At 28.7% G+C, this 16075-nt stretch overlaps 4 protein-coding genes across 6 annotated transcripts; 3 read left to right on the top strand and 1 right to left on the bottom strand.

Annotated features, from left to right (window-relative positions):
• Positions 1-291: 291 nt before the first annotated feature.
• LOC127261878 (uncharacterized) lies at positions 292-4894 on the top strand. Of its 2 annotated transcripts, XM_051290316.1 has the most exons (8): positions 292-493; positions 1041-1106; positions 1222-1665; positions 2062-2360; positions 2444-2503; positions 2839-3233; positions 3862-4222; positions 4397-4894. In XM_051290316.1, the coding sequence occupies exons 3-7, from the start codon at positions 1328-1330 to the stop codon at positions 4210-4212; spliced, it is 1443 nt and encodes a 480-aa protein (XP_051146273.1). In that variant the 5' UTR covers positions 292-493; positions 1041-1106; positions 1222-1327; the 3' UTR covers positions 4213-4222; positions 4397-4894. The 2 variants fall into 2 exon arrangements, with proteins under 2 accessions (XP_051146273.1, XP_051146265.1); XM_051290308.1 differs by lacking the exon at positions 1041-1106.
• LOC127261895 (uncharacterized) lies at positions 4208-6169 on the bottom strand. 2 transcript variants are annotated; one of them, XM_051290334.1, is made up of 4 exons: positions 5888-6169; positions 5656-5786; positions 4754-4814; positions 4208-4643 (listed from the first exon to the last, which is right to left on the bottom strand). In XM_051290334.1, exons 2-4 carry the CDS (start codon positions 5736-5738, stop codon positions 4350-4352), a joined length of 438 nt encoding a protein of 145 aa, XP_051146291.1. In that variant the 5' UTR covers positions 5739-5786; positions 5888-6169; the 3' UTR covers positions 4208-4349. The 2 variants fall into 2 exon arrangements, with proteins under 2 accessions (XP_051146291.1, XP_051146283.1); XM_051290326.1 differs by having other exon boundaries at positions 5656-5770; positions 5888-6166.
• An 841-nt stretch (positions 6170-7010) lies between these two features.
• LOC127262755 (non-specific lipid-transfer protein 1-like) lies at positions 7011-9611 on the top strand. The gene is made up of 2 exons (XM_051291569.1): positions 7011-7444; positions 9465-9611. The coding sequence occupies exons 1-2, from the start codon at positions 7098-7100 to the stop codon at positions 9472-9474; spliced, it is 357 nt and encodes a 118-aa protein (XP_051147526.1). The 5' UTR covers positions 7011-7097; the 3' UTR covers positions 9475-9611.
• Positions 9612-12404: 2793 nt separating this feature from the next.
• On the top strand, positions 12405-14241 carry LOC127262752 (ethylene-responsive transcription factor 13-like). Its single transcript, XM_051291565.1, has one exon. The coding sequence runs from the start codon at positions 13659-13661 to the stop codon at positions 14136-14138; it is 480 nt and encodes a 159-aa protein (XP_051147522.1). The 5' UTR covers positions 12405-13658; the 3' UTR covers positions 14139-14241.
• Positions 14242-16075: the final 1834 nt, after the last annotated feature.

The following is a 16075-nucleotide window of genomic DNA, read 5'->3' as shown; positions in this document are numbered from 1 at the left end:
CTTAAATACAGGGGAAATAAGCCAAGAAATAGAATAAATAAATTAGTATTTTTCTGTCACTTAAATTTAGGCTTATTAGTACTATTATTATTATTTATCATTTCATTTGTCATCTTAAAATATTATTTTTATTTTATAATTATCTATTTTTTATACTTTTAGCATTAAAAGATTTGAGCACATTTTTTTAATTTTCAATTTTTTTTTTTGATAGAGTAATATTTTGATTAAAATATATTTAAATTATGTGTAGAAATATACTTATTTGTTAAATATGAATTTCATGTCGGTTAAGTGAATGCGGAATTGGCACAAGTCCAACGCCTTTACATGGCAACTCCGATTCCCCAAATCACTTTTTCATTCCACCCAAAATCCTTCCCGCACTCACAATCTTCCTAAATCGATTCGATCTACCCTTGATTGAGTGAAATTTTGGTCGCTTTACTGTACCCGGATCTTTCTTTCGGCGGGTTTTCAGTGTCTTCGAGAGGTAAGAGTTTTTTTTTTTTTTTTTTTTTTTGGGGGGGGGGGGGGGGGGGTTGGGGGGTGGGGTGGGGCACAAATTTCCTGAAAAACGGGATAATTTCTTATGTTTCGGCATTTCTTGTTTTTTGATTTCGGTTTTTAGATGAATTTAGGCATTCGAGCTGTGTAAGAGGTAATTGCAATCATTTCTATACGAATTCAGGATCAAGATTCTTCGAATCCATTGATAGAGTTATGCTTGTGCTAACACTGTGATTATCTTATAAACATTTTTGTAAACGTACGCCTCTGTGTTTCTGATTCGGTGCTTTTCCGACAGATTTTGACTCTGATGATAAGATTTAGAAGAAACTATCGAGGTTAATGAAATTTATGTTTGGATTAGAAATTACAAAAATGACTGGTGGGATATTATGTTGGTCGATCAATATCATTTCAAATGGATATTGCAGAACGTATTTTGTAGAACTTGTATTGTATATTCTGAAATAAAATAAAGCATGGATTGGTGAAGTTAGTTCTTGAGATGCAAATGAAGTATACATTCTCAGCTTGTGCATTGCTGTGGATATGGCTATCGTGCTTTTAAGAGGTCGCTGCGATGAATTAGACACCCGGTGATACTTTTTCCAATATGTTCTACTTTTATCGATGTAGAGGATACTTTTGAATTCCTGGTTTGTGTTCCAACCCAATTGGAAGAAATTTATTGCTGGAATCGTTTTACTGCAGGTGTTTTATGCATCTTTGGTGCTTATGCTCTAGTCGAGGTGAGATGGTTACATTTTACTGGTTTATGGGAATTTGCTGGATGGTCTAGATTAGTTTGGAAGTTAAGATGGGGTCTTCAACTTATAAGGGGAATGAAAATTTTGCAAAAGAACTTGAAGACGAGCTCATGAAATTTACAAGAAAAGATGTAGATTATAAAGTGGATAAAGCCTCGAATGAGCAGGCAGGAGTAATACAGAGGAATACTGATGTGAACATTATGGAATGTACAAAATCTTCTGGAAGTAAACTGTTTGAAGAAAAATGCCAGGACACGACTGAAAGCTCAAGTTCGTTTGGTGACAGTGGAATCGAGAGTGTTGACTCTGAAGCTATGTCAGATTTCTGTGATGACGCCGGATCAACACCCAAGTTTGGTAGATTTGATGAAAGGTTCCTCACAAGGTACTTAAGTTTTCTGAAGAAATATGCCATGCCCTATATTCTCACATATTGCTCTGTACATTCGTCATCTGGTTTTAATTAGTCGTTAAGAAAATGGAGTCATGATTGTGGGATCTTTGGGCATGCCTACACGGCTCACTTTTGTGGCTAGGCTAAAGTTAGATAAGCTGTAGGTAGTTAATCAGAACATTTACATATTCTTTGTTGAAAACTTCACATCTAGGCTCTCTCCAATAAAGTGATTCGATCTGCTATTCTTAACTACTCCATTTTGAGCCTCTACTAGTGAGTGGTGCCTGAGATAATCTTGTCAGACTTGTTAAAAATTTAGATTACTAGGTGAAAGAGTTAAGTATATTTGTGTGCTCATAACTGGCTACTGCTTTTGACGTATAGAAAAAAGCTGACAACTGAGTGGAGGTCCTCTATTCAACCTCTTGTGTGGCGCTGTAAGTGGACTGAATTGCAAATCAAGAAGCTTCAGTCCCTTGCTCAACGGTATGATCAAGAACTCGAGGCCCAAAACAAGCAGAAGCGAAAATTCCTAGAGAATTCTGAACTGGATAATGGTGTGAAATCACTTCCATATCCGTGTGGCAATTCTAACGTCCTGAAGAGAAAAAAGAGAAGAAAAACTGAAATGACAATGGATGTAACAGCATACATGTCTCGTCATAACCTCTTTTCCTACTATGGTAGAATTCCTTTCTCATTGGTACCAACATTTTCTGCTTGATTCACTGGGTTGATTAATGTTTTGATACTTGACTATTTTCAGAGAACAGGAAGTCTTTTTCTTCTGAGTGCGCCATTGTGAGTGACGTGCGAAATAATACAAGTAAGAAATCGTTTACTGCTTTTCATTTTCCTAACATTCTCGTTAATTTCTCTTTAAGTTTATGCTCATCTCTTCCATCACTCATAATTAGCATCTGATTGTTCTTTATGCTCTTCGTCTGAATTAATTCAAAATTTGCTAATATTCCTAGATATTATAGTCTACATGGAAATTTTAGTTTTATATTGTCTTCACAAGGTTTCCTTCATATACATTTGTTGTTTTAGGCTCCATAGGTTTGTAAATGATAGAAATGCATAGAATTTCGATTATTTGCCTATAAAAAATAGTGTACTTATGAGTGACTTTTTTTTTTTAATTTCCCCATTTGAAAGCTAATCATTCAGTCAACGCTGATGGTGGGTTTTGCTCAAATGATGACCTCTTATCGTTCGAGCTTTTTCCTGGTGATCGTTCTTCTGAACAAGTACTTTGGAAGATATACCATTTACAATCACGGGTTGGCCAGCTGAAGGATAGAGTAGACAGAGTAACGACTGAAAATGCAGACAAGCTTTCTTCTTCTGATATCTTGAACTTCCTACCTACACAAGATGATGATCCAACTCCAAAAGACGGGGACCGAGTGCCAGTTGGAACTTATATTGCTTCTCAGCTGATCAATATGGATGATGCACGCATGACAGACAAGGCAGATACAAGTTATGCAGACATTCCCGATGCTAATGCAAGAATTTCTCGTGCTGGTTTTGCAAATGCATACGGAAACGTGAGTTCTATCAAACCCTTGCTAGTTTCTAACCATTGCCTTCATTCATATTTTACCTCCAATATCCCATTAATTTTCCTAAAACTGTAGGTGTGTTTCTCTAAGGTTTGGTTGTTTGGGGTTTGGGAATAGTATAAAATTTGAATTAAAATAGTATTTGATGTGATGTTTTAAATAGAAAATTGATTTTTTTTATATAATATATTAAGTGGAAAGGTAAGTGTTTTCCACACTTAAAAGAAACAGAGCCAAATGTTCCTGTTGGTGATTCAGCGGTTTCATATTTTCTAAAGAAATTTTATAAACTACAACGGAACAAGTTGGGGTTTTCAATCAGCGTGTTAACATCACAGTAACTCCATTAGTTCTATTTTGATGGTTATTTTTCCGGTTGTGTTCATTTGAAGTGCTTTTTTGTCGTAGCATCTACTGTTTCATGGCGGTATAGATATCCTCACAAATAGGAGATATAAAAACAATTTTATTATTTTTTTTTAGTGAAACAATTATTGTGATGAAAGTAATGGAAGGATTTCACGTTGGCCTTTCCTTGAGGTAATGCGCATCGATATGGCTTTTAAATTTGCAAACTAAAATGTTTTGTTTGGATGATGTGTAATTCACCCAGGTAGAAGATTGGGTTCTTATTGATAATCAAAGGGTGAAGGAAGAACTGAATAATTTCGAGGGGATGACGATTCCCCCTTTCGAAAAGTCCACTGTGAATACTGTCAAGGAAGACATCAGCAGCTCTGAGGATGTGAAAATTCACCCAATTCAAAATCCCATCCTTAACGATGTGCCTGGTAATGGCAGTCCTTCCCTTCCAAAAGACCAACCTGACGCGCCAAAAGATGAACAGCAGCATCCCCCCAAAATCCGGTCTCTTGCTAAGCTCACTTCCCCTAAAAGGATGAAGAGAGGAAGAAGAAAAGGCGGTGGTCGATGGACTCGAAAACCCAAAGGTTCCAAAGGTTAGCGATTCCAAGGTACGACTGATTTATCTGTTCTTGAAGATTTACAGAAGATAAATTCCATTCTGAATTCACCCTGCAAATATGTATGATCTCTGATTGCATGTTTGTGAGGAAATTGTAGGTTTTACAGTCTTTAATTTCATGGCATTGTGTCACGTAGAATTATCTTCCTGGATAACTTGACAGATATGAGAGCAAGTAATGTGGCGGAGGGGACGAAAATGACATCAGGGATGTTCTTGATGAGGTTGAGCTGGGGGAGGGTCTCCCCTGCCCTCTTGGCAGCCATGGCAGCGGGAGGTGTGACGATCCCTGCCGTGAGCGTCATCTCATCCAACTTGCTGAGATTCACATGCTGCTTCATGAAGTCGACTACTATTGTCTTCTTCTGCTCCTGGTTTGTTCCCGCTCCCTTCCACACCCTAAAACATTCCTGTCGTAGAAGAAGATTCAGACTTTAGATGCCATTTGCGTGCCCGTTTTGTTTCTTTTTTGTGTGCTTTATATAAGAAATCGGTCAGGACAATAGATAGATAGACAGACCTCGACTTCCTCTGTCGAGGGTGGATCGTAGTGTTTACCAGGCAAAGCAGCATTGACAGCGCTGAGAAAATGAATGTTGAGTTAAAATCGATTGATCGGTGTGGGTGAGAAATGAATAATACTTAGGCTGGTTTATGAAAATTGTGCCAAACCTCTCGTTGTTTTAACTTGACTAGATTTTCTTATAGTTTCAGAAACAATGAGTTTTAACGCTTTTTTTCATCATTAGTTAACGGTGATTTAGTAGTTATTGAAGTTTTGAATTACTTTCATAATTAGGAGGGTTCAGAACAATCATCCTTTGCTAATAATGGAAGAATAAGAGTTAATACATTTTTGGAAATTAGAAGTGAATTTAACACAAATTTTAAACAACAGGATTTTTTGCAACTTTTATAAATGACCCCCTGGATACGGTTCGGTTATTTGTAAATATGCTGATATTTGATATCTGAATCGAACCGAACAAATAATTGAAATTGCGAACCATATCCGAATTGAAATTTTCGATTAATTGAAAATATTTGCAGTATTTGCAAATAATTCGATCGAAATTAAGAAAAAATATATTAAAAAGAATTAAATTCTAATTAAATGATAAATATTTCAAATATCCAAACTGAAATCGAACTGAATATAATTATTAATATAAAATTTAAGATCTATTAATATAAATATATTCGGTTCGGTTAATTGAATTGAAAACAATATCAAAAATAAAAATTGAACCGAACAAATATCAAATATACAGTATTTGTATTCGAATCGAATTTGTTAGATTAATCGAAAATTTGGTTTAGTTTGGTTCAACTGTTTGGTTCGATTTCTTTGGTCCATCCCAGATGGTTTTATACTTTTTTGCCTAATATTTTTTATTGAGTGAAAAATAAATAGAGAGAGACCTGAAGATGTCAAGAATAGCAATGTGGAATTGGTGAAAGGTTTTGACATCTTTTTCTATGAACTCTTTGTGAAGCTTTCCCATGAGCAGCCCCAGCACTTGTGCCGTTGGCAAGCCTATATTGCCAATACCCTTTTAATTATCACAAACAAATATTACTAATAACAAGCAAATAAATGGATGATAGGATAGGATAGGAAATTAAGATATCAATCAAATTCAAGAATTCTTACCTCTTCCCATCAAGCTCATCACCAACCCCATCCTTACCAATCTCTCTCTCTCTCTCTCTCTCTCTCTCTCTCTCTCTCTCTCTCTCTCTCTCTCTCTCTCTATATATATATATATATATATATGTATATACATATTGTAATGGTGGGCACAAGGAGCAAGGAAGGGATCAAGAGATGACTCCTAGACTAGACAAGTGGTTGATTGATTGATTCTTGGCTTTGCCCTCATTTAAGGTATTAGCATCACATAGAGATGCAAATTTAGGCTTAGGGCATGGGCAACAACAAAACATCACTATCACATAGGCGCAAAATTAGGATTAGGGTTGTCCGTAAGACATGACCTTGGGATGAAGTCGTAATTATAAGGTTATGGGATTAAATTTCCTAACGTCTTCGTGTTTTTTCGTCTCTTTTAGGGTGTGTTATCATATAAAACTTTACAAAAATTTTACTATTAGTTGATTTATTTTTTTATTTTTTTGTAAATATCAAATTAAACACATTTTTTATATTATACTAAAAGTTAATTTTATATTCAAAATATCGCATTAATACCTATTTATATAACATTATACCGCAATTCAAATTCAAAATTTTTATTATTCAAAATCTTAAACTAAAATTCGATTCCCCAAACAAACACACCTTTATACAGTCACTTTGCACGGTGTTCTACCTAAGTACTCATGGATATTTATATAAATAAATTTATAAATTATGTGTGTTTGTTTGGGGGATTGGATTGGATTCACACTGCTTATCCAATTTTTTTTCCCAAAAATATCAAATCAAACACCTATTCTCCGTTTTTTATATTATACTAAAAATCAATTTTACATTCAAAATATCACATCAACACCTATTTATATCACATCATACAACTATTCAAATTCAAGATTTTTACTATTCACTCCCAACTCAAAATCCAAATCCCCAAACAAACACACCCTAGAAGATGATAAGAAGAGAAGAGTTTGTTGGCGAAATGCAGCACAAGCAGCCAAAACACCATAACAGCTCCCATTTTGCAGCATAACAAACCTCACCCTATAAATAAATACAAATAAATTAATTATAATTTAAATAATTAAATAACTTCACCTATAAATACAAAAACCAAAATACTCTCAAACACATTAATAGCAGCAGCAATATATTATTGTCGTATATTAATTACAATTAATTAGACAAATTATAGACGAAGACAATGAGGATCACTGCAATAGCAGCGGCGGCCGCCATAATTGTCGGCGTACTCTTGGTGGCGGCGCCGCCGAGCCAGGCGGCGGAGAATTGCCGGCAGGTTAACGCCGCCCTGGCGCCGTGCGTAAGATACCTTATAGGCCACGGCGGCAGCGCCCCATCTCCGGCGTGCTGTTCCGGCGTCCGAGCCGTTAAAGAAATGGCGGCGGCCGACAAGAGGGGCTGCTGCCGCTGCATTAAGGCGGTCGCCGACCGTTATCCGAACATGAAGGATGACGTGGCGCTCGGCCTTCCCGCCAAGTGCGGCGTCGAAACGGACATCCCTATCTCACGTGCCATGGACTGCGAGAGGTTCTTATAATTAATTATACTGAATAATTATTTCAATTTTTATTTTATATACTCCATCTTTTAATAGTAAATTTTTTATTTGATTTTTGCACTCGAAATTAATGTATATTAATATTTTATAAATATGTAGTATAATAAAGTATTTTTGTGTTTCACTTAATTTGTTTATTTTATTTCATATGGTCTGTCTCACCTAATTTGTCTCTTTCGTGTTTTTTTTTTTTTAAAAAAATAATTATACATTTTAATTAAATTTTAAAATTTATAATTCATAATTTTTATTTTATTTTAATTAAATTAATTTAGTTATTTTAATTTTAATTTATAATTATTTTTACTGATACATTAAAATTTAGTGGCGCAGTTAAAAGAGGACAAATTAGATGGAACCGAGAGAGTAATATAATATGTTACCTTTAAAAAATATTGTGAAAATTTAAAAGTATGAATAGTTTATTATTTAGTTGAGAGTTAATTTTACCGAAAAGGAAATGAAAATTTTTTTTTTGGATATACTAAAATTGTAATGAAAAATTTAGGGGTATTCAATTGAGATTTTAATAGATTTTTTTTTTTTTTTAATTTAAAAAAGTCTATAGATTTATGTGGATTTAGAAAATCGACAGAGTCTACGTTGAGTTTGATGAATTTTAGTAATTGATTTATATGGATTTCTACTGATTTGATTGAATTCTTTATAGATTTATATGGATATTGTAGGATTGTAAATTATTTTTTTTTATGAATATATATTAATTGTATAAATTTATATCAAACAAAATTTTTTATAAATATAATAACTAATTATTAATAAAATAATATTTAATATTAATAAATAATATATAAGTATTAATAATGTAGAAGTATTGTAACGTATGTAATACTACTATATTCTAGATTATTTATTTTAATTTTATACTTTTAGTATTATATTATCATTCAATATATCAAATTAGCTTTATATTTCTTTATTAGTTATTATTATTATTTATATAATTTTTTTACATAAAGAGTAAATACATATGTAAATAAAATAAAAAATATAATTTACGATTTTTGAAAAAAAATATTAAAATAAATAAATAAATATAAATTAACGGTTCAATAAAAAAATATATATTTAAATATCTATTTCACCGTCGTTATCGTAATGATAATATAGTGTATTCGATAATTGAAAAAAAAAAAAGCGACAATAATACATATTTATTGTGATAATACTATTTTTAAAATTATATTTATAATATAAAAATATATATTTTAAAATAATAATAATAATGATAATAATAATAATTTTAAGAATCCATCAAAATCTCTGATGATGTAGAGAATTCTTTTCTATACAAAATTTTCACAATTTTTCATTAAAATCCCATAGACTTTCAAAGTTTATGGATAGTTGAATATCTCAAAATTTTAAAATACTTTTAAAAGTCTATATTGAATATCTCACAATTTTAAAAGATTTTTAAAAGTCTGATTGAATACCTCTTGATTTTAAAATACTTTTAAAAATCTTGATTGAATACACCTAAATTTTAAAAATCCAACAAAAATCCTATAAAATCTATATTGAATACACACCCCTTACTCTTAAACAAATAAACTATCAATTATTTAATAATTATATCACTTATAAATATTATTTCATTTTTTTATTATACATTAATTATCTAATAATTATCAATATATATGTTCCTTAATACAATATATATTGTGTTAAATTTAAAAATATGTGTGTTATTTTTTTACTATAATTTGTGCTAAAATCATTTTTTTTTCATATGTTACATTTATATTATGTTAATATAAAATAGACAACAAAAGTCATAGTCAAATACAACCGTATTTATAATTGATTTCAATATAATCTATAATAAAAATATCATAATTATGTAATTTTATTTTACAAAACATGTATTGTTTGTATTTATATCGGGTGCTATTTTATTTTTTATTTTTTATTTTTATATTAATAAAGTTTTGGATGAATTTATCGTGATTTATTTATTTATTGCAGGATCAATTAGAGATTTATCGAGAAATCTCATTTAAATAAATACATGTTGACAATGAACGTTCGGTCATGCAATAAAATAATTCCATCCGGTTGTTACGTAAGAAATGTGACTATGCGGACTTAATATTTTCTATTCTATTCGTCTCACCTCTTATGTTCAGTTCATAGTAGCTATCAGAATTTAAGTAAAATATAATTAGTAAATACTTAATAAATATATTAGTAAAAAATGTTATAAATTATAAATAATTATATATTAAAATTAAACTAACTAATTAATTTAATTAAAAATTAAAAATATTAATTATAAATTGAAAATGCAGTGTATAATAATTTTTTTTTTAAAAAAGAAAGAACAAATAAAGTGAAACAAATAAAAATAAAAATAATGAACAAATATGGTGAGACAGAGTATGTATTGTTTATTATAATATATATATAATTATATCTAATACTCTCTTTCATTCAAATTTATTCTCACTTTTTTTTATTGTTGTTATCTAAATTTATTCTCGTACAAAATACCACTTTTTCTTAAGTTTCTATTTTTACCTATTTTTCCCTGTTAAATGAACACACAATTGGATAACGGGTGGAGTAGTATTTATTTTTATTTAAAATGTCTTATTAAAAATTTATTTAAAACACCATATAATAAAATTTAAATATTTATTTTAATTTAATCTATTATTATTATTTTAAAAACAGGTTTAAATACACTATGAGTGAATTTTTTATAATAGAAAATATAAAACGTGTAAAAAGAAAAGCATTTAGATTATTAAATTAATAGACACGCTTTTCACGACTATTATGAAGTCGTGAAGGTAACACAGCGTTTTCTCGTCTTTGCCTTCTAGTCTCCGCGTAAAATTTCGTTGAAAACTACTGCTGACGTGGCTCAGGAGATTTACTGGTACAACACAATGATTTAATTAATTAATTACTCCCTCCGGTCCCAGATACCATGTCCATGGTGTCGTTTCTGTCCGTCCCACATGCCATATCATTTTTCTTTTTTGAAAAATAATTACACACTTTAATCTTATTTTAAATTTTTTAATTTTAATTAAACTAATTAGTTATTTTAATCTTAATTTATAATTATTTATATTATAGGATAATTATTTTCACTAATACATTCTTAATTATCTACTAATTACACCCCTCCTAAAATACCGTATCTACAGTATAGCAGACACGGTATTTGGGATGGAGAAGTAATTAATGCAAAGGATGTCAACAATTGGCCACTGCTGTGTGTTTTTCAATCTTATCTTACGAGTTTAATTTAAAAATATATATATTTTAAAAATATTATATTCCCTTGTTACTGATCAAAAAGAATTTTTTATCTTTTATTAGATTAAAAGATAATATTTTTTTCGTTCGTCAAATTTATATTCATTTTTTTTTTTTATGGTAAAGTGATTTGTCCGTCCCATTTCATTATATTATCACTTATACCTGTTACACTTCAAATTCTAGTAAAAATAATTATACATTAATACCAAAATACTCTTGATTTTTATCTAAATTAAAAATATAATTAATCAATAAAATATTGTTATTTCTTTATTCTCTTACAAAACTTCAAAGTGGCCTCTTTGGATTAGGATGGACGCAGTATTTTAATAGTTAGTGAAAATGGGTAAAATAATTTTTGATATTTTGCCCTTTGTATTTTATATATAAATTGATTGTACATGTAATGATATATTTATAATTTATTTATAAATTAAAAAATAGTATTTTGGTATTATTATATGATTGCTTTGAAAATAATATTTTTGAGTGAAGCAAAAATAATATTTTGAATTACTCCCTCTGTCTCGGATATTTTGTCCGCTTTACTGTAGATATGGGAATTTAGGAGAGGTATAATTAGTAAATAATTAAAAATATATTAGTAAAAATAATTATTATATAATAAAAATAATTATAAATTAAGATTAAAATAACTTATTAGTATAATTAAAATTTAAAAAATTATAAATTAAATTTTTTAAAATAAGATTAAAGTGTATAATTTAAAAAAAAAAAAACGACAAAATAAGTTGGACAAACAAAAATGAAAAGATGGACGTGAGAAGTGAGATGGAGAGAGTAGAATATTAGCTAGTGGAAATTATCATATTCAATATTTTTTATTTAAAATCTTACATATATATATATATATTTTTTTTTTTAAAAGAAAACTCCCTTTGCCTTGTTCTAATGTATGCATTTACTTTATAAGTGAGTAAAATATTTGAAATAAAAATTTTTAAATTTGGTTTCGAATTTTTAGATTGGTTCAAATTTTTTTAAATTTTTAGATTAATTCGGATTAAATATTTTATAAATTTTAGAATTTTTAATCAATATAATAAAGATTAACCAATTTGAAATATAATATTTTACTATATTTTATTATAATACATATTTAGTATTTTAATAAATAATAAAAGCTCAAAATCATTAATTATATTTTTATATAATTATTTCATTTATTACATACATTTAATATTATAAAACAACTATAGAAATATAGAATAAATTTTAAAATTTTAAAAATAATACCAATAAATTTAGAATTTTGGATTTTTCGATTTGGTTCGAATTTTTTAATTTGAATTTCAATTATTTCGATTCGGATTGATTTTTTTTAAAAAAAAAAAAAATCAGATTTTTGGATCGACTTAGATTTGCCAAAATTCAAACAAAAAAAAAATTGACTACTTACCCATAATTTACTTTTTGTACGAAATTTTAAAAATAAAAATATATAATACGATAAATATAATTGTGTTGAGTGAAATGTGATAAAGTTATCCTTATAAGTTAGGTTTATTGTTTTTAAAAGTTTATAGATTGTGGGTTTTTTTTTTTTTTTTTTTTTTTTTTTTCAAATTGAAATTAGTATTATTTTTTTTTTGTAAAATTTTCAATAAAAATACATATTATATTTTCTCACAAAATATTACATCAAAATACTAATATTTAAATAAAAACTCAAATAAAATTCAAGGTATAACCAAACAAATCTTTTGTGGTATATATTGAATTGTGGATATTATTTTTAAGAGACCGGTACAAAAAAAGAAAAAAAGAAAAAGAAAAAGAGAAAATACTATTGTGATGAAAAATCTAAGTAAAATAAAACAAATACATTTATCTGGGATGAAAGTAAGTCGAAAGAAATTCATCATTGGCGATTGTAAATAGATGAAAATTTTTGACTAGAAATTGAAAAATAATTAAACTTTTTTTTAATCAAATTTTTTAAACATGAAAAAAAAAAAATAATAACAATCTTGTATTATAGAGATAAAATTATAAGTTTTATAGTATTGATAACACAAATTTTGGATTAAAGTAACTTGAATGAAATTTACCTTTGCTAGTCCCAAATCAAAAGGCCATTTGAAATGTTACAGTAGATTAATAAATAAAATATTTTATTAGTTAATAAAAGTGTGTAAGAGGTTTTAACATTTTTTAACTTTGACTTTATGTATAAAAGTAATTATATGTGTAATGATATATTTATAATTTAAGTAAAATTAAAAATATTTTGGTATTAGTATATGATTATTATTTCTAAAATAGAAAAATTATATATTGAGGCGGGGCAAATGAAAATAGTAAAAATAATACTTTAAATTGAGAAAAGTAGTAAAAATTAGTGAGTAGAAATTGAAAAATAATTAAACTTTTTTTAAAAAATCAAATTAACATGAGCACATTTAAGTGGACAAATTGAAAATGATGCGATCATATTCTTGTGAACATAAGTAGCATAAATGTTACAAAAAAAAAAAGATATTTTAACTATGTGTTTAGTTATCACTTAAATAAAAGTATTATTTATTTTTATAAAATAGTATATCAAAATATTATTTAAATAAAAAATTAAATAAATAAAAAAATCCAAAGAACTTTAATTTAATATATGTATTTTTAAAAAATTGAAAAATAAATTATTGTAGCACATGTATGTTCAGTAGGTAGGCTAGAGCTAGATTTCAAAGTATAATAAAAATATGAGTAGTTAGTAGTTACTCCTATTATTTTCAGATTAAATTATTATTTCGATTTTTCCACGTTCTACAATTCATTAAGTATTATATTATTTCCTATCCTATTATAAAGGAGCAACCAATGCAAATTAATTGAAAGTATCCTTAAAAGAAATAATAATAATAATAATAAATGGGAGCACAAAACCTGTCACAATACGACGTCGCATTGCTCAACTCAATTCAAAATTACCTCCTCTGCGAGGACGCCGATCGCCGGCGAGAATACCCCTTTGATGCGACCGTCGAATCGCCGGACGGTGACGAATCGAGCCTGTCGGGAGCTACGGTGGAGCGGTGCAGCAGTGAGGATACTCCGACGGTGGAGTGGAAGCGGTACAGAGGTGTGAGGCGGCGGCCGTGGGGGAAGTTCGCGGCGGAGATTAGGGTTCCGGGGAAGAAAAGCGCGAGGACGTGGCTGGGGACGTACGAGACGCCGGAGGAGGCGGCGCTGGCGTACGATAGAGCGGCGTTTGAGCTCCGGGGACCACGAGCTAGGGTTAATTTCCCTCACCTCGTCGGCGCTGACGTTCCGGCGCCGATTAGGGTTACGAAACGGCGCCGTTTCATTCCCGGCGAGCAGTTATTGTCGTCGCATTCATTTTCAAATTAGTATATATATATATATATATATATATTTTGTTATGCATAAAGTATTAAAGTGCACTTCATCAGCGAATAAAATGTGTGTTTTTAAATTTGATGTATAATAATTTGAATGATTGAATTTTTGTTTAAACGATATTTTAATACTACATCTGTACGGTTGATCTTATTTATTTTTATGTGTTGATTTTTAAATATTAATTACTATATCAAAATTTAGTATAAATTAAAAAAAAATATTTGTACAAAAAAAAACTATACAAATATAAGAATATTTTCAATGTTAAGTACAATAATGCAAAATGTAATTGTGATCCTTAAAAGGGGACATATGAAGTATAATATTTTGTGAGAGAAAATAATGAACAAATTTTATACTATATCTTAACAATCTATTCATTTTTCCATTTTGGTCTGTCACATAACAAAATATCTATTTTTTTTAGTAACTGTACTGTCTACTTAACATTATAAATACCTTTCCAATCTACTCCCTCCGTCCTTTGACAATCTATTCATTTTTCTATTTTGGTCCGTCCCATAACAAAGTATCTATTTCCTTTTTTAGTAATTATACTATCTACCTAACATTATAAATACTCTTCCAATTTACAATATATTACACAAATGTCATTACATTTATATCATACAATACTAATAGGGTTAATTTAGTCTTTTTATCTTTATTTCTACTTTATCCCAATATAATACTAATATTTCTAAAACTCCGTGTAAAAAAAATGGATATATAAATATGGGACGGAGGGAGTACAATATATTACACAGATGTCATTACCTTTATATCATACAATACTAATAAGGTTAGTTTAGTCATTTTACTTTTATTTCTACTATATCTCAATGTAATAATAATATTTCTAAAACTCCGTGCAAAAAACAAAATGATGGATACATATGAGATGAAAAGAGTATATTAAAAAAGAATATCATTATTTTCTTTAAGACAAACGAACATATTTCATGTTGGCAATGAATTTCGTTGCTACTCTTTTGGTTAATGTTTTTTTTTAAGATGGTTCGATCAACAAACAAACTCTAATAGATAGACGCGATCCAATTTGACTTGAGTCCAATCAAACAAGAGGGAGGTTTAAATGTTGATCTGATCCAACTTGATTGATAACGTGCTAGCCGTGGAAGGTGGAGAATCTTTTAGTTAGTAACCATATTATGATATAACAAAAATTAATCGTAACAAACTAGTAGAGTGTATGATTTACAACTTTGTAAGCTTGATTCAAATTTGAATGAGTTGATGTGAGCATTGGTTGAAACCCTCAAATATAGGTTATTGGTGATCGAATTGAGTTATCAATTTCATGTATTTCATTTTTTTTGTTTACAGGGTTTGTGTGTTGTTTGATCAGTTTACGAACTGTCTGTGGAAAAATTTATCTGAGTGTATGTTGGTGGTGTTTAATTGTTCGTTTTTGTTGTGCTTGTAATCGGTTGTTGTTTGGTATTTGAGCGAATTTTTGGCCAATATTTCATATATAAAAATATACTCTTTTCGCCAACTAAAATTGTTGGTGTTATCATAGATATAAAAATTTAGGATAAGTATAATTTGTAAATAGTTAAAAAATATGAGAATTTATGATAAATATAATTATTAAATAATTAAAAAATATATTAGTAAAAAATATTATTGTATAATACAAACATTTATGGATTAAGATTAAGATAACTAATTAAAATTAAAAAAAATTATAAATTATAAAATTTAAAATATGATTAAAATATATAATATTTTTTTTTTTAAAAAAAGAGATAAATTATGTAAAACTAAAAAGAAAAAAAAAATTATATGGAATGAAGAGAATAGTATAACAATAAAATACAATTAGAAAAAAAATAATCACAATACATCTCAATTATACATCCAATTATTAGTACCACCAATAAGCCAATCAATATTCTACA

This window comes from Andrographis paniculata, unplaced genomic scaffold, assembly GCF_009805555.1.
Source record: "Andrographis paniculata isolate CXL003 unplaced genomic scaffold, ASM980555v1 Contig15END, whole genome shotgun sequence".
Taxonomy (NCBI): domain Eukaryota; kingdom Viridiplantae; phylum Streptophyta; class Magnoliopsida; order Lamiales; family Acanthaceae; genus Andrographis; species Andrographis paniculata.
This window is presented reverse-complemented; position numbering and strand designations above follow the sequence as displayed.